Below are 19,658 nucleotides of genomic sequence, written 5' to 3'. Positions count from 1 at the left end.
CATTAAAAGCCTTTTGGATTTTAGAGCATACAGGGTGTGTGTGTGGGGGGGTAATATATATAAACTTAACAGGTTTAAAGATAAACTCAGTTATGAGAAATGGTCAGGCAGATTTGAAAACAAATATAAGTTGAAATCAACTCAACAGATGTCGTAAGCAACAAATATGTGGAAATTTAAGAAAAGGCCTAAAGGATTTACACAACATATGACAAATGAAATATATGAGAGACTTAAAGGATGAAAAGTAAAGGAAAAAATGATAACATATATATATATAAAACAGAAACTTGACAATAACAAAGGAACATCAATACTGTAACTTTCTATAATTAATAAGATATCCATTAACAGGATTAAGAAACCAAATCCCAAGTGAGTACACAAAAGAAATCAAGGACTGGAAAACAAGAATGTTTCCTAGAAACTGACAGACAATTTATATTAAGTATTTTGGATAAAGGACTTCCTGAAGAAAAACCAGGCTGGGAACTGGGAGAAAATAGCTGCAACACATGCAACAAAGGATTAGTATATATTATTAGGAAAAGACATTTCAATAGAAACACAGGCAAAAGAGACAAAAAGGCAGCTGGAAAGAAAACCACATGTTTAATTAACATATGAATAGATGTTGAACCTCATTAAGACTCAAAGAATTGCAAATATTACTTCAAAGAGACAGCATCCACAGCCACCAAATTACCAAAAATTAAAAACGTTAGTAACAGCAAATGTGAGTTCAGTAGTGCCTTCCTATCATTCCTTAAACTCTGTATGACTGATATGCACTTCTTACATATAGGTCTCATAACAAAAATGTCATTACAGCCAAATGGACTTTGTCATAGAAATGCCTACTTGTGACTGTAGCAAGAGGGATTCCACTAAATAGAAACAGGCATAAAAACCAGACGGCAGTGGGCTAAAAGGTCCTCACCAGTGGACTCCCATTTCCAGCTGACCTATGAGGCTCAATTTAAGAATTATAGGGGCCTGTCATGGGAAGCATTTCTCTTAGTTTGCTTTGTTTTGTTTTGTTTTCTTTTTCTTCTTCTTCTGTTTTAAACAAAAGGAACAAGGGAAGAAGCTTAGAACAAAGGGACAAATGAGCACAAATGACACAGGAAGGATAGGGTCCTGTGCAGTCACAAAGGTGCACGGTAATAGGTAATAGGACGAATAAGGATTAGTTTTGAGGGGAACAAAGGGCTCCATTTGACAGAAGGAGACGTTGCTTCTTTGTCCTGTACCAATCTCCGTCTGGCTCTACCCTCCTATCCTAGCTCCTCTTTTTAACTTGCCTCTGGACCTTTAACTTTTTATTCCTTGTAAAGGTATATTTTTTTCCCCCAAAGTGCCCAAAGATCTGGCTTCAACTGCCAACTCAGTGTTCTCTGAACACTGGAAAATAAAATTCCCTTTACACTACTGTGGGACTTCTATTCCCTTTCCTGACTTACTTTATATAATTCACAAGAACTGTTCAAGCACCCTCCTTTCATTAGTCCTACAAATGAACATAGGGACTGTTTACAGTACCTAGCAATGCTTGGCAAGAAGGAAAAAAAGACTCAAAAATTACCTACTACATGAATGGTTACTAGGCTTTGTTTGAGGAACTTAAAAGAACAAGCATGGTGGAAACAGTCTTTAAGATTTTTATAAAAATAAAGTATTATTCTTCACCTGGGGGCTTGCAGAAGAGCTGCCAATTCATCTAAATCAAGAGGAGTTTGGCTACTAGGGGGAGGGTATCCAGGCACATTTGAGAAATGAGGTATATGTGGAAGGGAAGGGATGACTTGGTCCAGATTTTTGCTAATAATGTCCACAACAGAGGACACATCATATTAAATTGCTCTATACTGAGGAGCTCTGTATTCACAGTAGTACAGCCACTTCTTGCAACAAAGACATGAGTATAAAATTCAAACTATAGTTAACATAAAACTACTAGTCCTACCCACTTTACCAACTCTAAAAAGTCAGGACAAAGATTTGTTTCCCTTCAGTGACAGAGTATAGATATCTCAAACCGGGAATATTTCTCAACTGTCAGCATCACTCAACGACGGCGGAAAATTCTTATGGTGGGGAAAGAGGAGTATGGAAAATCAACTCAAGTACAGTCAAACTCAAATTTTTAGTAGGAGACACTCCACTGAACCCTTTATGAGTTTTGGAACGTACCTGAATGTTATCATAATTAACGTGCAATTTTTGCTCTGTTTTCTCTATTAGTCTACCTTCCTTCCCATCTCTGGGAAACCCACTTGAGTTTCACCCTATCTCAAAGGCTCATCTGTCGAGCTCATTATTCCCAGAAGATAGGCAGCTTTCGCGTATACACAAAAAAAGCAGGGAGGCGTGTGCAGAAAGAGTACTCAGGAGGGGATGAAGAGGCCGGGGACAGCAAGGTGCTTGGGGTTTCCCGGGGCAGGGCCAGAGGTCAAGGCTCAGGTCTAAGGCCAGGGGGCGGGGTGGGCCTCGAGAACCGAGGATGGCGCGTGGGCTCCGGGAGCAACCCTGCGGGAGGGCGGCGACTCGGAAGGACTCACAGTAGTAGGCCACCACGGGGTCCCGCTTGTCATGCTCCTGAGCCGTTCTCAAATGATGCTGTATGCTCTTAAACTGCGCGGGCAGCGGCGGCAGCGAGGCCAGCGCGGCCATCTCCACTCCCGGAAGCGCCACTTCCTACAAGCCGGCCCCAGACACTTCCGCTTCCGCCTTTGAGTGCGCAGAGGCTTATCCGGGACGGGTGGTTGGAAGAGACCAACTTAGCTGCCTGGCTCAAGGCGGGCGAAACGCGGAGGACGAGCGTCTTTTACGGTGCACACGGCACCAGCGCTCTCTGCTGGTAAGAAGAAGAGAGTGGTTTTTATTTAATCTCCCCCCACCCAACAACCCACCATGGAACTCAGTAAAGCAAAGGGAAGAAAGGGAAAAATAAGAAAGTAAAGCACATTGACTGAGAAAGGAAACTCACCCACCTCATCTTTTTCCCTCGTGCTTCCTGTGTGTGTGTGTGTGTGTGTGTGTGTGTGTGTGTGTGTGTGTGTGTGTGTGTGTGTGTTTTGATGGGAACATTCTAGGCAAGCACTGTATACCATTAGGCTACCTTCTCTGCTTTCAATTTTCCTTCCTTCCTTCCTTCCTTCCTTCCTTCCTTCCTTCCTTCCTTCCTCTCTTTCTTCCTTTCTTTTTTATTTTTAGATTTTTATTTATTTATTGTTTTTATTTTTTAATGAGACTGGGTCTCACTAAGTTGCCAAAACAAGATTTGGACTTGAAATCCATTACCTACAGCTTCCCTGTTAGCAGAGATTAGAGCCATGTGTTTACAGACAGGCCCACAGCGCTTTCCGGGTCGGGGTGGCGGGCATGCCATTAATTTAATAGAGTAAATGACTGCAAAAAAAAATTTTATAAACATTCACACAAAAAAGTACACCTTGCAGCCTTTCTAACTTTCTAGAAACTGCAGAGAGATACTGGAAACATGTATGTAAAGGGAGTTGGAACTAGAAACAACCGCTGCTTTTAGTTTAGAAACTTTAAATCCTTGCATGAGAAGTGCTATATTTAAATATTAAATTAAAAATTTGCATGTTCGCATATTGGACTAAATAACTAGCCCTTTCAAACTTGAATGATAAACACATGCAGATTATTGAACATTGAATACTTTCTCTGATATGGCTACTATATATTTTAGTGAACTAATACTATGCACGCTGATTAAGGACATTAGGAAAGTGTTATTCTGTCTTAATACATGCCACGATGGAGTCCGGAGATTCATACAAAACTTCTGGCTCGTGTCATTTTATAGCATGCCTCGCCTTTTCCTTACATCAGCGATTCTTGTGCCTCCACCACATTCTGTAGTTTCATCTCTAAGGACTCACCTTTCATCTGCTCATGCTTTCCTCCCCTCCCCCCTCAGCACTCAGTTTTGAGGCTTTGTCTTAAAACTGTTGTTCACTGAAATCCCCGTGCTCCTAAGAACTAAAAGATTTCGTGATCATACCCCACAATGTCCTTATATTTGTCTCCTCTAGATACTTTGTCTATGCATGCTTTCTACACTTTTATTTATTTTTATGTAGTTTAATGAATTTAAAGTTAATGTACAAAGTAATGGGTCTTATGAGGTTTCTTATGGAATTTACACACACATATGAATCATATACAAATGATATGGTGCCACGTATGTATGTATTAAAGCAATGTTGGACTTTGTCAAAGGCCTTTTCTCCATCTATTGAGATTATCTTGTGATTTCTGTCCTTAAATATATTTATATGGTAAATTAGTTTTATTGATTTACAGGTGCTGAACAGACCTCGCATACACGGGATTAAATCTTGGCCATTGTTTATAATCTTCCTAATGTGTTCTTGGATTCTGTTTAAAATTATTTTTCTGGGAAAATTTTATCTACGTCCTTTCCCAATATTGGTATATAGTGTTCTTTTGCCTTTTCTAGTTTAAGTTCCGAGTAATATACTGGTGTCACAAAATGGGTTTGGTACTGTTGTTTCCCTTTCTATCCATGGGATAGTTTGAGAATATTGCTATACTCTGTTCTGTTTTGTTCATTAGAATTCAATGGTGTGCCAGGCATGGTGGCACGCACCTTGACTCCCAGCATTCTGGAGGCAGAAGTAGGCAGATCTCTGAGTTCTGAGGTAACTAGTCCACAGAGAGAATGCCAGGCAGGACAGCCAGGGCTACAAAGAGAAACCCTGTCTTGGAGGAGGGGGAGTGGATCCAGTAGTGAATATGCCTAGTCTTTACCTATCTATCTATCTATCTATCTATCTTTGCTTTGTGGACAAACTTTTGAAAAAATATTGCTTCATTTTCATACCTTGTTCTGAACCCTTTGAAGTTGTTTATTTTGGTAAGTTATATATGCCTAGGAAATTATTACCCTTAGATTTTCTATTGTTTTATTTTAATATACATTTTGAAACTATTCTCTAATGATACTGTGAGTTTCATTGCAATTTGCTATAATAATCTTTCAATTTTTTTTATTTCTAATTCTGCTTTCTGTCTTTCTTTTGATTAGTTTGACTAGGAGCTTCTCTATCTTGCATATATTTTCACAGAACCTGGTTGTGTTCAGTTGATATGATGGTACCCTCGTAGTCTGTGCTTCATTATTTTCCTCCCTGCCCTTCGCTGGTCCTCAATGTCTACTTCTTTGGGGTTTGACTTGTTCTTTTTTCCTTAAAATGTTTGAAGGATACTTTTAGGTTATTTATTAGTGATCTTCTTGAAATTTTCTTAACCTGGCACTTACAGTCTTGTATTTCCCACTAATGTATAGTTTCACACTTTTCACTAACAACTGTCTTATCTGTATCCCAGAGTTCTTGACAAGTTGTGCTATGATTTTCATTTGATTCCAGTAATTTTAAAATTTCTTCCACGATCCCAAGTCTATTATTCAGTCCTTAAATATTTGCTTTTTTTCTCTTTTTTATTGTTTCTAGTTTTATTCCATTGTCTCCCAAGATTCAAAGAACTATTTCAATACTCTTGTATTTAGTTAGACTTGCTTATAGCCTATAATATGTTCTATGATGGAAAAAATTCTGTAAGAGGAGCAGAGGAATGTATATTTTGTATATATTAGGTGGAATATTTGTAGATATCTATTCAGTCCAACTGGTCAGTGATCCTGTTTAACGCTGAACTTTCTTTGATGATTTTTAGTTTGAATGGATTTTTGAAGATTAAAAATAGGGTATTGATATCTGGGGTATTGATTGTATTAGCATATGTCTGACCTTTAAATGCACATTAATGCCTGCTTTATGAAATTAGTGGCACAAATATCAAGTGAATGCATTGATACATTTACAATTGTTATATCATATTAACTAATTGGTCTCTTTACTAGTGTGAAGTGGTCTTCTTTATTAATTTTGGTTTGAAGTCTTTTCGACATCACAATAGCTATGCAGTGTGAATTGTTTCTATTTACTTAATAGTTATGCTAATAGTCTGTGAGTCTCAGTTTCTAGGTTACTTTGCCAGAGATATCTTTCTTAGGCAGAACAGATAGCATTCTTTTTTAAAGATTTCTTTTAAAGTCTATGTGAGTCTGTCTGTTTGCTACAATAATAGTTGTACTTAATAGATATCTACAGATGTAAACTGCCTGACAGGCTTGCTTGGGAGGAAACTCAAAACTCTGGAAGAGCTGTTCGTATTCTTAACCAGTGAGGGATCTTTGCCAAGGTTGGAATTTATTCTTTAATCAAGCCAACTAGTCTCATCATTTAAATATTGAGCTGAGGCCTTTTGTGTTTCATTTGAGGATTTGCTAAACCCTACGTTCTTGTTTGTTGTTTTTCTGGTTTTAGTTGGGTCATTTTTTTTTTTTTTTATCTTTTTCCTCTTAGTAGAGATATTTGTTGTTGTTGTTGTTGTTTGTTTGCTTGAATTTTTTTTAGCTTACTGTATTAAAATAATGAATTTTTTCCTTTTATGAAACGTATCCTATCATGAGCTTTCTTTAGTATTGCCGTATGAATTTTAGGAACCATTTGTAGATATTTACAAAAACTGGGTGAGAGTATATTGACTTTATAGATCCACTTGAGGTACTAGCAGATCTTAGTGATTAAGGCTACCAACACAGCTATTGCCATGACTTTTAATTTATTTAATAGATTTAAGAATATCTTTATTTTTCTCATTTAATTTCTTTGAGGACTGCCACATTATTTTTATTGTACCTGTCTAGCACGTGAATTTTTTTTATGTGTTTAGGGCTTTTTAGTCTATTATAAAAGATAATACTTTTATGAAGGTAAAGATTTTGTTGTGGAAAAGCAGTTTTTCTTGATGTATTTTACCATTAGTGTAGGGATTTTAAAAATTTTTTAGAATCTTCGATGTACTTCCATATGAGTGATGATATTCCTTCTTTTCTAATCTGCATATCTTTTATTTTGGTTTTATTGAATACATTGAAGAAATCATTCAGCATATATACTATTTTTTTCTGTTTTGTCTTAATGAGCTACATTTCAAAATAAGCCAAAACATTAAGTATGGAAATCTTTCTCTTTGTCCAAGTCATAAGGAAAACTGTTCATTCTTTCAATATAATGGGATATTTCCTAAGATTCCTTTATGTAGTTTTAAACCAAATTTAGCTAATTCTCTTACTAAAATTTGGTTTTGTTTATTTCATCAGCAATAACTGTTAATGTTAATCAAATACTTTAATTTGCATTTGTTAAGATGATTATGTGGCTTCTTCCTTTTTCTTTTACTAAAGCGTAATTACATCAATTGTCTTTTAAATGTTAAGAAAAAAAATTGTCATCTCCTGGGTAAACCCAACCTGGACATGTTTTAGTTGTACATACATAGCTGGATTACATTTGCTAATATTTCTTTTGCTAAGAATTTTCAATACCAAAATTATGCTGCTCTGATTAACTGAAATGGGACATATTTTCTACTCGTTCGGACGCAATCTTGCCCAAGAAGCTAGATGGCTCCTTTTTCTCTTTTCCTAAAAGATTTTGTAATGTTAGGTCTTCTCCAACATTTGGTGAATTCAACCAGAGAGTTCATCTGGAGCTAGAATTTTCATTATGAAAAGGATATGAATTTTAATTTATTTAATGCATTTAAGAATATTAACATTTTCTATGTATTTTATCAGTTTCCTCTGTCTTTGTAATATGGCATCAAAGAATTTCTTCATTCCATCAAACTTAGTGTTACATTGTTCTAGTATCTTTATGATCATTTTAATATCCTATCACTTTTTATTTAATATAAGGTTGATTTCTTTTTTCTTTATCATCGTAAACTGTGTAACTAAAATCTTACTAGTTTTACTAAGCTTTATTTAATGCATTTTCTTTTAACATTCATTTTCATATTTTTATATTTTGTGTTTTATTCCCATCCCATTTAATGTTTTTCCTACTTGTTTGCCAATTTCTTGAAGGGCGACAATAAATAAATGTATAAATTTACTGACATAATATAGAATTTCTATAGGCTAACAAACACTATTGATTCTTTCAACAAATTTCAGTAAATTCTGTTTTCATTATCATTTTGTTCATAGTGCTTTTTAATTTCTGATGCCAATTCTCCCCTATTCCATGGATTATTATAAAAAATAACAGTGTGTTTTCAAATATTTAGATATTTGCTAATCATCTTATTTTATTTACAGTTTATTTCCATTACAACAGGCCACTACTTTCTTAATATATCACGTAATCATCCAACAGAATGTGCTCTCCTTTGAGTACCAGGTTTTTTGTTTGTTTGTTGTTTTTTTTAATTTGACCTAACAATGGTCAAATTTCCATATTAAATAATATGTCCTCCATAGCTATTTGTTGAGAGAAACAAAGTTGGTTTTCTTGTGCTTTTATGGTGCAAATTCAATGATTTAAAATACTAATAGAGAATTTTTAATATCAAGCATAGGCTAAACAATGCTCTAGAATTCCAAAATTTCAGTATTTGACCAGTGGTTTCCCTATGAATGTACCAGCATAAAGCAGTAGGGCATAAATATTTTTAAATGACATAAACTGAGGATGATTGTTGGTATTGTAGGTAAATAAAAAGAAAGTGCAATGATTTTCTGTAAAATTGCCTATGAAGTGATCTAAAAACTATTGAGGAATTATAGCTTAATGGAAACTAAAATTTTCCATTTCAATAAATTTAAATATGGAAGTCACTTGTTACAGGGTATATATGGGCACAACAAAAACAAGGAAGCCATGCACACTGTTGTTTATAGCAACTCTAATTTATTTGGTTACTATCTCCATAATCATCCAATATTGAACTTTCAGGAAAACAATATGGATTTAGTATTTCAAAATGCAATTGTTCATTTTTTTTTTGAGTTAGCAATCAAACCATACTATGATTCTTCATTAATTTATATTTTGTGTTTAAAGTTATACTTTACACAAATGCAAAGATAATTATGTCCTTAAAGTTGAAGACACACGGTTCAGGAGACATGGAAGACCTGGAATCTGGTTTGGTTGTGTGACTCAGGGCACATAAAATAACATCTCTGAACATCAATTTTCAACCTCTAACAGAGGTAGGATGTTTCGCTATCCAAAAATTAATGTGATCACTTAAAATGTTGTGTATGAGAGACGCCTATAGAATTAGAGTCTTAAAAATGAGCTATCATTAGTCTTAAGTATACATTGTCATAGAATAATTGATAAAAATGAAAATAGGAGGAAATATTTGTCCAAAAATACCTAGTTTAGAACTTGGTATCCTATTTTCTGGTATACATAAATTACTGACACACAAAAGCTTGAAGAACATATGTAAGTGAAACACTTGGGGAAACTGAATATAAATGATTGGTAGGAACTATGGTATGACAAAAGGTAATCAACCCTGTCATCGCTTAAAGAGGAAACATGATCTTTTAAATATGATCTCAAAAATCTCAGCAACACATAATACTATTGTGATTACAGTAAATGTGTACATCGCAATGAGAAAAATAGTCTTTTCAAAGTGTTCTGGAACCATGCATTTTAGAATATTCATTTTTTTACCAAGAGGTTCAGCATCGCACAAGTACGTAGGCTTCACATGGAAGCCAAAGAGGTCAATCTGAAGCCAAAATGCTAAAACTTCCAGGCTGATTCTTAACAAGACCGAGAGGATGTAAATCACAGTGTACACGGGCTTTTGAAGAATGCATTCTTGATTGATGCTTTTACATGCAGCATAAAGGTGGAAAATAGCTCCAGGAAGCAGGACAATCACTAGTTGCAATGCCCAGAACACCTAAAGTATATCAGAACTATTTTAGTTCAATTAAATAAGAAACCTGTAACCAAGAACAAATGGATAATTCATAGATTCTGCAAGGACCAATTTAAAAATGTAAAAAGTTTCATGAATACTTTATACAAATGAAAATATAATTAACAAGCAGGGGTATTGACATATACCATTTAATTACTGATATTTTAGAACTTTAAACACATGGCAGTTGGGGAACATAATCATATTTTACTATTTTGCTTATCTACTAAAGATAATGATGAGGTGCTTGATTTTAATACTCGCTTAATGCCTTTATGGTATATATATATATATATATATATATATATATATATATATATAATATTAACAGATAATGGAAAATTGTATTTGGAAGAATTTTCTGAGGACCTCAAGTTACAACTTTCTTTAGCACTTAGCCAAGTAAAAAGTAATACAATTCTCAAAACTATAGTAGAAAAAAACTGCATATTGGGGAGTCAGTGTTTTTGCACACAGTGGAAAACTTACTTGGGGAGTTATCGGTCTGAACTGATTGTAACAGAACAGATTTATCTCTCGTTTGTCTGGGTCACAGCTGAAGTGCAGAGCTTCATTCCCATAAACCGCAAAACCCAGGACTCCAAGGAAGAACATCCTCACTGAGCCGAAGAAGAGGGTGTGGAACTGGCCGATCACCGTTGGAGGTTTAACCTATCGTTTTTTGGAGGTGGGGGAGTGGGAATTGGTTGGAAAGAAACATTTAAAAGGGACACTTTGGAGGATGCTTTTATGATCACATTAAAAAAAAGGTTTAAAAAATGTTAAGATTTGAGAAGTTTTAAGCAAGCGAGACTCTTTGAGGTGACCACATGCAGGATAAACCCTGCATTATAAAATTGTTGCATTTCAGTCTTCATAAGCCACAGAAGTCAAATAGGGATCTACTGCCCACCAAACGGGGAAGCTCCGAAATGCTGTAAACAGCTTCGAATGAAATGAACATTTCTTTCTCTTGTAATCTCTTTGAAATAAAACCATAAATATCTTAGAATGTCTGATTGTTTCTTTTGGAAGCTTAGATGACACATAACAGCATAAAACTTAGGGCAAATATCATCATAATTGCAGAACATTAATTATTTATTTTTGGCAAAATTTTTTTCATATTTAATATTAAGAGTGTGAGCTAATTTAATGCATCAATGAATGAAAGTACGTTCAGAGTTAATCTATCTAAAATTTTAAATTCACAATATTTTACTGCATATGGTTGTTATTTAGGTTATTTTCTTTTGTAAATGTACTTATCAACATGCATGCCAATGAGGTTAAAACACACAGACAAAAAGTCATACAATTGATTTTCTTGCTTGCTACTTACACATCCTTCATAGAAGTTTTTGATGTAATTTAGAGACATCTTTCAAGAGATGTTATCCTGGCATCCCCGTGGGCTGTTGTTGAACTATATTGTCAGTTTGCTTCTATGAGAACCAAACTTTTACATGCTCTCTTGACTTGTACAACTGAAACCACTTATCTCTGCAAATTTTTCCCCTCTCGCCTCCTTTTCCTTTCTTTTTTCCCCTCATAAATCTCTGGGGCCCTAGTCAACTTTAGGATCTCCATCTCAAAACAAAACAAAAACAAAGAAACAAAAGCGGAGGGCACGTGGTCAATCTACTAATCCCTTGGCTTGCAAGATCAGCAGAGCCAGCCAGTCAGTCAGGAGTGCCAGCAAAGCAGGCCAGCGGGCAGATGCCCTGAGGACCCAGGGGCCCTGCAATCTCTTGAGAATTGCTTAGATGTAAATGACACACTGGGTACTCTGGAGTGTCATTTGCTATGTGCTGAAGTACAGGGAGATATTTCTGGCGTTGCTTGTTCGACTTCCACAACCTATTGTTAATTTCTAAGAAGTCTAAGAAGTTGTAAGCATGGGCTTATTATGATAATTAACTGACACTGACTATTATCAGTGTGTTGTTATATTTATCTTTGCTGAGTGCTTGCAACAGATGTAGAGAAATATTCAATTAGGTCTCTGTTCTAAGGATACATGTGTGGGACAGTATCAAGATAGGACTAGGGCCAGGGTCTAGCATAAATTGTAACAATCTATCTTTTCTTTTTGTCCTTGAGTAGATATGTCACCCATTCAATATTGTTACAGGTGTCCATACTGGCCCTGAAAGATAAATAACTACTTGTATCTAAACCAGTTGGTGTTATTTTCTGTAGACCAACACTAGCACACAGCCAATGATGGATCTATCTATTTCCTTTCCTCCCTTTCTTTCTCTTGTGATATCCTGGAGATTAACTCCAGACTGTTTTGGGTTTTTTTTTTTTTTTTTTTTTTTTGCAACAGTGTAGAAGTGACAGCATTATATATAATTGTAACTAATGGCAAAGACAGTTATATTGTTGAATAAGTGCTCTTTTAATAGGAACAATCAAAATTAGCAACTTAATGCTTCCTTCGATTGAAAAAAAAAAAAAAAGCTTATACTGTTATTTCTTCAGGTTCAAAATATGGGTGTACTTTAATTCCTCCCTAGAAAGAGAAGTACAAAAGCTCTTACAGTTATTTTTGTGAAAGGGATCCTGTACTGAATTCTATCTATGTACAGTAATAAATGATAATGTTTAGTTAAATATATGCAGTGTCATACACATATAAATCATCTTGTTGCGGGCTACTTGCTCATAAGGACAAAGTCCTGGTCAGTAAATGTTATATATTCATTCTCACCTTCCAGAGGCATGTTAAAGTCAACAAGTAAGAGCGCTTCTTGGGAGAGGGACCCCATACATATGACATACATATGACATACATATGACATACATTAGCTAGGGTTGTTTATTGGGTGATCACCTGGGTTTCTTTACATGCAAGTTCCTAAAAACACAGGTTAAACAGTACCCAGGCATCTGATGAGTGCATGCTTGCTAGTGATACATTAAGTAACATAAGGTATAACTCAGATGTGAGAGACAATTTCTACTGTTTCATCTGAAGTCATGTGACAGAGGTAAGAAAAAAATGTGCTCAAGGTCATATTATTATAAATATTCTACCACAAATATGAACATCTCTCTCACTGTGTTCACCATTATGCCAGGATGCTAAACATCCTGTCTAATAGCAGGCTTAAGCTATTATGCCTGGATATGGCTTAGCTATGACTCTTCTTGTCTAGAGTCTGGAGATACAAAGGGAAATATTATCTTCTTCTATTCAACATTCACATAAAACTGTGAGACAGACCTGAGATCTATCGGCACTTCCACTCCATTTGAAAGAGAGGAGAATACAGCCATCATTCCTGTACAATGATTTTGAATTTCACAGGGAAAATACTGCCAGTTGGAGACTTTATTGCTTAGCAGAAATGGTTCCCAGATCCACAGCTTGCTATAGTTTGTAGCTCTTCAATGGCCTATAACTCTGCACTCTGTTCTTGGCTGAAAGCATCTTCCCTGTTTTATTAGGAAAACAGTGGTTGTGTTAGAAGCTGAAAGGTTTCCTTAACTGCTACCAGCCAGAAGAAAACCAACGAGAGAGAAGCCTTAAAATTTGACCAAAATCTAGCTTCTTAACCCATACTAGCAATTGTTTAGCTACTACAATCTAAAAAAAAAGATTTGTTTATTTCATGTGTATGAATGTTTTGTCTACATATATGTATGCATATCACATGCATGTGTGGAGCCTGCAGAGGTCAGAAATGGTGGTAGACTGCTGTGAGCTGTCATGTGGATGTTGGGTAGGGAACCAAGGTCCTCTACAAGAGTAGCAAATGCTCTAAACTGCTAAGCCATCATTCCAGTTTCTGTCGTTCCATTCTTAATTAATTTCCCTCTGTTTCTGTGTATTAGATTTAATACACTTAGCTATTTTCTTTCTTTTTCTTTTCTTTTCTTTTTTTTTTTTTGTTTTTTGTTTTTTGTTTTTTGAGACAGCCTTTCTTCATGTAGCCTTGGCTATCCTGGAACTTGCACTGTAGACCAAGCTGTTCCCAACTCCAAACTCACAGAGATCCATCTGCCTCTGCCTCCCAAGTGGTATGATTAAAGTCATGTGCCACCAGTGCCAGCCATACCTTTAGTTTTTTTAATAAGTCATATAACATCTTAAATACTTAATTTTCTGTCCTTACATGTATCAGCTACTGTCTGGAGAATAAGCTTTCTGTGAGACTATGCTTTGAAAGTTTTAGAAATCTTTTGTCTAACTGGTTATTAGTCATACTTTAAGTGCTTGACAAATCATATGCAAGGACATAATCATATCACCAACTTGAATTCTACCCTAAATCCCTTTCTTCTATTAGAACTTTTTACTGGCCAAGAAGAATAAGAGTGAAAAAGAAATCTAATGCAGCAAGTCCTGGCTCCAAATTTTACTTGCAAAGCCACGTTTGGCTTTCTAGACAAGGCAATGCAGAGTGAATACTTAGAATTCTAAGATGCTGGAGAGAACACCGTGCGCCTCCTTGTTCTCATCTCTGCAGTCTTAGGAGAATACTGAGAGGCACAGTGACTGAAGCCCTTACAGTGCTTGCTCTCTTCCCACATCCAGAGACTGATCTCACCAACAAGAGGCAAAGCAAGGCCAAAACACATTCCCAGGGAAGAGCTGCAACAAATGAAGGCATCTAATAAATAATGCATCAATGTGAACAGGACAAGCAAATACTATGAAAAACCATAGCTAGAAAAAAAAAATCATCCCAAGCTGGGTAACCCAAGCCCAGGAAGACAAAAACAGCATGTAGTCACTTACATGTGGATGTTGTCTGTGAAGACCACGATAGACAAGTCACACTCCATGGATTGTAGGTATAGAGAAGGGGACTTGTGGGCGTGGGGTGGGGTGGTGTGGGGGACAGATGGATATCCCTAGGAAAATGAAATAGAATACATAGTTATAGATGATTGAGGGTGACTGGATAGGAAGAGCAAGTGGGCCCGATAAGGGGGCTTAGGGAGGGAATACAGGGAAAAACAGCTAAAATTAAGGGTCATGTGAGAAATAGAATGGAAACCTAATACAGTACTAACTTTCTACATATAAACATGTTTGAAGGTGATCAAAATGAAATCGCCAATTATGGGGGAGACATATGGCCATCTCTTGTCACGAAATGAAGTTCATACATCTAATTCAGTTGTTCCATGGGAACTCCCAAACAAGCCAGGCTGTTGCCAGGGCTATAGGTTGCTCTGTAGGAACTGATGGCAATGTCCCACAGCTGAAGTCAGCACCTACACAACTCGTTGAACATGGAAAAGTCAAGCGGGTGCCTACACAGAGCCTTCATCTCAACATGCCAGCTCTTTTCTATCTGTGTTTTCCACTTTCAATGTATTAGTTTTTGTTTTTTCTTGTTATATTTTATTATTGCCCCTTAGAAGCCTTTGAGTTTTCTATTGAGAGACAGAAAGTGGATGCATCTAGACGGGAGGAAAGGTTGAGAGGAACTGGGAGGTGTAGAAGGAATAAAACCATAATCAATATAATTATGTGAGAAAATAAGCTATTTTCACAGAAAAAAATTGTATAAAAAAGAAAACTATGAAATACCAATGAAGGAATTGAAAAAGATGTAGATAAATGAAGGTAAATCATATTTAGGTACTAGAATAATTAATAGCACTTAGATACCCATGTTACTCAAATTCGTGTGTAGATTCTGTATAATCTCAGATTAAAAAACAAAACAAATATGGACCTGTGAGACCAAGTCCACTAAATACCATTGTAGTTTGTGGCAAGAAAAACACAGCTAGAAGCATTCTAGGTCATAGTTTTTAAATGTATTCAAAGCATTAATTATCAAACCAGTAGTATGAATTAACATTAAAAACAGACTAAGAAAAGAGAAACAGTAGAACAGAATGGAGAATCTGGAAGTGGGTTTACACATGTCAGTCTTCAGCATTGATGCCAAGCAAATGCAATGTAGAAACAGTAATCTCTGCTACGAGTAAGAAACCTGGATGCCTCACATGGAAGGAGGAAGATAAGGACCTGCTCTCACACACAAACACAAAGTTACAATGGCTTGAAGACTTTAAGCCTTTAAGTGAAACTGAAATTGCTAGAAGATAGCAGAAGAAAAGCCTCTTGACACTGTTTTGACCCAGAATTTTTGGAGGAAATACTAATTAATGGCAACTGGAGCAAAACCAGAAAGTGGTAGCACATTGAAGTAAAATCTCTACAACAAAGTCGATCAGCAAAACTAAAATACAACCTGCGATATGGAAAGCGCACTAAGATAATGTATCTCCATAATGGGTTAATAGAGAAAGCATAACTCGATGATTGATAACCAATTAACACAAATACTCAGATTAAAGGATCGACAAAGGATGTGTATCAAAAGAGAACACAAGCTGGGTGCGGTGGTAGTGCACATTTGTAATTTCAGCACTCAAAAGCAGAAGTAGGCAGATCTCTGTGAGTTCAAAGCCAGCCTCGTCTACAAAGTGAGTCCAGGACAGCTAAGGCTACACAGAGAAACCCGGTCTCAAAAACTCAAAACCCCAAACAAAAAGAAACAACAAACAAACAAAAGAGAACACAAAAGGTCAAAAGACATGTGCAAAGGTGCCCTGCATCCCCCCCCCCTGCCCCCATGATCAAGAGGGAACTGCACACTGAAACCAGGGTAGATATCACCTCACACCTCACACCTCACACCTCTCAGAACGGTTATGATGTCAGCAAATGTGTGGAGAAAGGGAGCTCCTACTCATGGCTGATGGCGTGCAAACTCACACAGCCCTTACAGAAAAGGGTACGAATGTCCTTCGAAACTGTAAAAACAGAATTGCTGTAATAGTATGCAATCACAGGTGTATATCCTACAAGTGAGCTTAATACCTTGCGTGATTCTCTGCATGCCCATGTTCACTGTGGCATTATCCACTATAACCAAAATGTCGACCAACCTAATGTTCACAAAATACTAGAAACTCTCTCTCTCTCTCTCTCTCTCTCTCTCTCTCTCTCTCTCTCTCTCTCTCTCTCTCTCTCCTTAGAAGCCAATGAAAATTATTCATATTATAAAAGAATGAAAAACCCTGTCATAGTCTAACATATCGATAATAATATATAAGCTCTCCACTGGACAGGGATGATAAATATTCTTGGATATAAAATTTAATGTGATCAGATATATAGAAACAGACAGTAGGATGGTGGCTGCTGATGGGTGTGAGTGAAGGGGGAAACGGAGAGAGAGGCTACAGTGTTCATTATGTAAGATTAACAAGGTGATTTCATGGCAATGTAGCTACAAACAAAAATGTTGAAGTTAAACATTTCTAACAGGACAATTTCTTAACACACATTGGTAATATGATCAGGCATGGATATGCTGGTAAACTTTACTATGATTAATAACGTAAATATGAAAACATCATACAAGTTAAATAAATACAATTATTTCTCAAATTCCTGAAAAAGCTCGAAGATAAAAAATAAGCTATTTGTTTTGCTTTGTGTTGTGTATTCTGTAGTTTTCTGTGTTCTTGTGCTTGTTCAGTATTTTTGTTTTCAGTCATTCAATAATTGTTGAGCTGCTATGCAGGGAGTTTCATATGAGAAATTGGTAGTCCTTGAATTCAAAGAACATATAAAGAGAAAAGAATGTGTGAGTCAGGGATGGAGAGATGACTAAATGGTTAAGAGCAACTTACAGCTCTTGAAGAGGACCCCAGTTCAATTCCTAGCACCCTAACTCAAGCTCCTGGTGAGCTGATGCACTCTTATGGCCATTGCATGCATGTGGTGAACATATACACGTACAGGCAAAACACACATACACATTAAAAATAAATCTTAAATAAAGAATCTCTCTCTCTCTCTCTCTCTCTCTCTCTCTCTCTCTCTCTCTCTCTCTCTCTCTCTGTGTGTGTGTGTGTGTGTGTGTGCATGTGTAAAATGTGTCACTGAGGGTTTGGTTAAAATGGACATGATTTGTATTTATTCTTTCAGAATATGGTCATGAACTATCTTGGATAATTGTGTATCTAGCAAACAAGGGAGATAATCTCAATATAAATTTCTTCTCTAACATTTTTTGACTTTCAGTGTTTGCATTGTGTCTCAGTAATTTACCTTTCCCTTCATATGATAGCTGATGACTGTTGAATGTGGTGGAATAGAGATCAATTTAGGTCCTCACAATAGTGCGCTTCCCAGATGGACAGCTGAGATAATGCAATCTGGATAGCTGCCTAGATTCATCAATCACAGTCCTTAACCAATTCATATCTCACTGAAATCTCTCACTTGCCAAAATTGGGTTTGTCTTTCTACATGAATAATTTATATTTTCTGGGATGGAATTGGGGATGGCTTAGTAGAAAGGTCAATAACCAGCAATAGTATTTTGGGTAAATGATTTAACCTTCTGAGGTACACCCAAGGCACTGGATACTACAATCTGTAAGTAATTCCACAATTTTGTGGTTTTATGAGTGAGTCTTAAGTATTTATTTCTATACTTACAACAATTACTCTACTTTAAAGATTTAGTGACAGCTATTTGTTTCTTACCAGCAGTCTCCTGTTCTAAGAATGGAACGGATGGCTTTGTTTCCCATCATTCCAAGGAGTTTGTAGTTTGAATATTTCTAGACTGCCTGGTTTCTACCTTCATAACACATGTGACTCTTGCCTTTTTGATACCGCATTGATAGGACGAACTCCAAGGAGAACATGGCATATGACCCGAAGACCCAAGTCTGGGCCTCTTTTTTCCTAGTGTTGTTTCTTCAGCATCTGTTGAACCTTCAGTTTCAGATTTTCCATCTTTAGAATGGGTAAGACAACTCTAAATGTAGATGCTATGATAAGAGAAGTAAATGGAACACTACCTTGAATGGTATCTTCTAGGTATGTACTTGGTTTCTCAATAAATTCTCAAAAATTCTCAAAATATTTCAACTTCTGTTTTGGAGGTGATTACTTATTCCATCAAGTTTAGCAAGAGTTATGCCAAATAGTTATGAGATTTCTGTCCTTGAAAATGGATTCATGCCTATGGTGGGAATGTGTTGGCTCTTTAGAGGGTGAGGGTGAGTTGAGAGGACAAGGACACATCTCTGCTCTTCTTTCTGTCTCAGGCATAATTTCTTGATTTTTCTGCCTCATTATGCCATATCATGGGATGTAAATTGCTAGATTCATTTTTTAAAGTATCAAGCTTGCACTTTTAAAATATAAAACATTGTAATTTATGTAATTTGTAGCACATCAGTCCACTTTATCTACTCCAGAGCCCTGAAACCACAGATAATACCTAAATCTAATTCCTTGTCTGTTTATTGCTCTAGGGGAGGTGGGACCTAGGAGAATGGAGCTGATAAGTGAGGCAGACTGAAGTTTCATGCAATACCTAACTTTATTCAGAGCATCAGACAATGTTATAGTCTTAAGAGTTAAGAAGAGGCACATGAGTAAAATGTACAATCACAAGAACAAGTCACCGGTGGGAGGGGGCAAGCTTCGTGAGGCAAAAATGTGTTTCTTCGTAGAGGCATATAAACAAATGACAATAGCTAGTTGTAATGAGCGATCTGATTCTTATTTACTCTGCCTTGGAGGAGCATGAAAACACATTCCAAGAGCAACTCCATGTTTGAAGAAATCGAGGTTTAAAAAAAAAAAAAAAAAAAAAAGAAAGAAAGAAAAAACCTCTTGTTTCCCTGGAATTTTCTCATAAGCACTCAGAATTCTCCTGTTACGATAAATACCATTCTTGGACCATGTTCGAGCACTTGCTATACTGTGTATTTCATACACATACTGTCTAAGCACAGCA

The 19,658-nt window shown here is 36.3% G+C and overlaps 2 protein-coding genes across 2 annotated transcripts in view; both read right to left on the bottom strand.

The window, feature by feature from the left end:
• Vta1 (vesicle trafficking 1) overlaps positions 1–2,727 on the bottom strand; it is a 56,281-nt gene extending 53,554 nt beyond the window's left edge. Inside the window, exon 1 of the mRNA XM_051164669.1 lies at positions 2,562–2,727. Coding sequence (XP_051020626.1) covers positions 2,562–2,673 — 112 coding nt within the window. The 5' untranslated portion in view covers positions 2,674–2,727. The remainder of the gene's footprint in view (positions 1–2,561) is intronic.
• Positions 2,728–9,438: 6,711 nt separating this feature from the next.
• On the bottom strand, positions 9,439–11,367 carry Gje1 (gap junction protein epsilon 1). The gene is made up of 3 exons (XM_051164668.1): positions 11,198–11,367; positions 10,345–10,527; positions 9,439–9,834 (listed from the first exon to the last, which is right to left on the bottom strand). The coding sequence occupies exons 1-3, from the start codon at positions 11,234–11,236 to the stop codon at positions 9,439–9,441; spliced, it is 618 nt and encodes a 205-aa protein (XP_051020625.1). The 5' UTR covers positions 11,237–11,367.
• Positions 11,368–19,658: the final 8,291 nt, after the last annotated feature.

The sequence above is a fragment of the Acomys russatus genome, chromosome 21 (genome assembly GCF_903995435.1).
Source record: "Acomys russatus chromosome 21, mAcoRus1.1, whole genome shotgun sequence".
Classification (NCBI taxonomy): Eukaryota; Metazoa; Chordata; class Mammalia; order Rodentia; family Muridae; genus Acomys; species Acomys russatus.
Note: the sequence above shows the minus strand (reverse complement) of the source record. Positions and strands in the feature narration are given on the sequence as shown.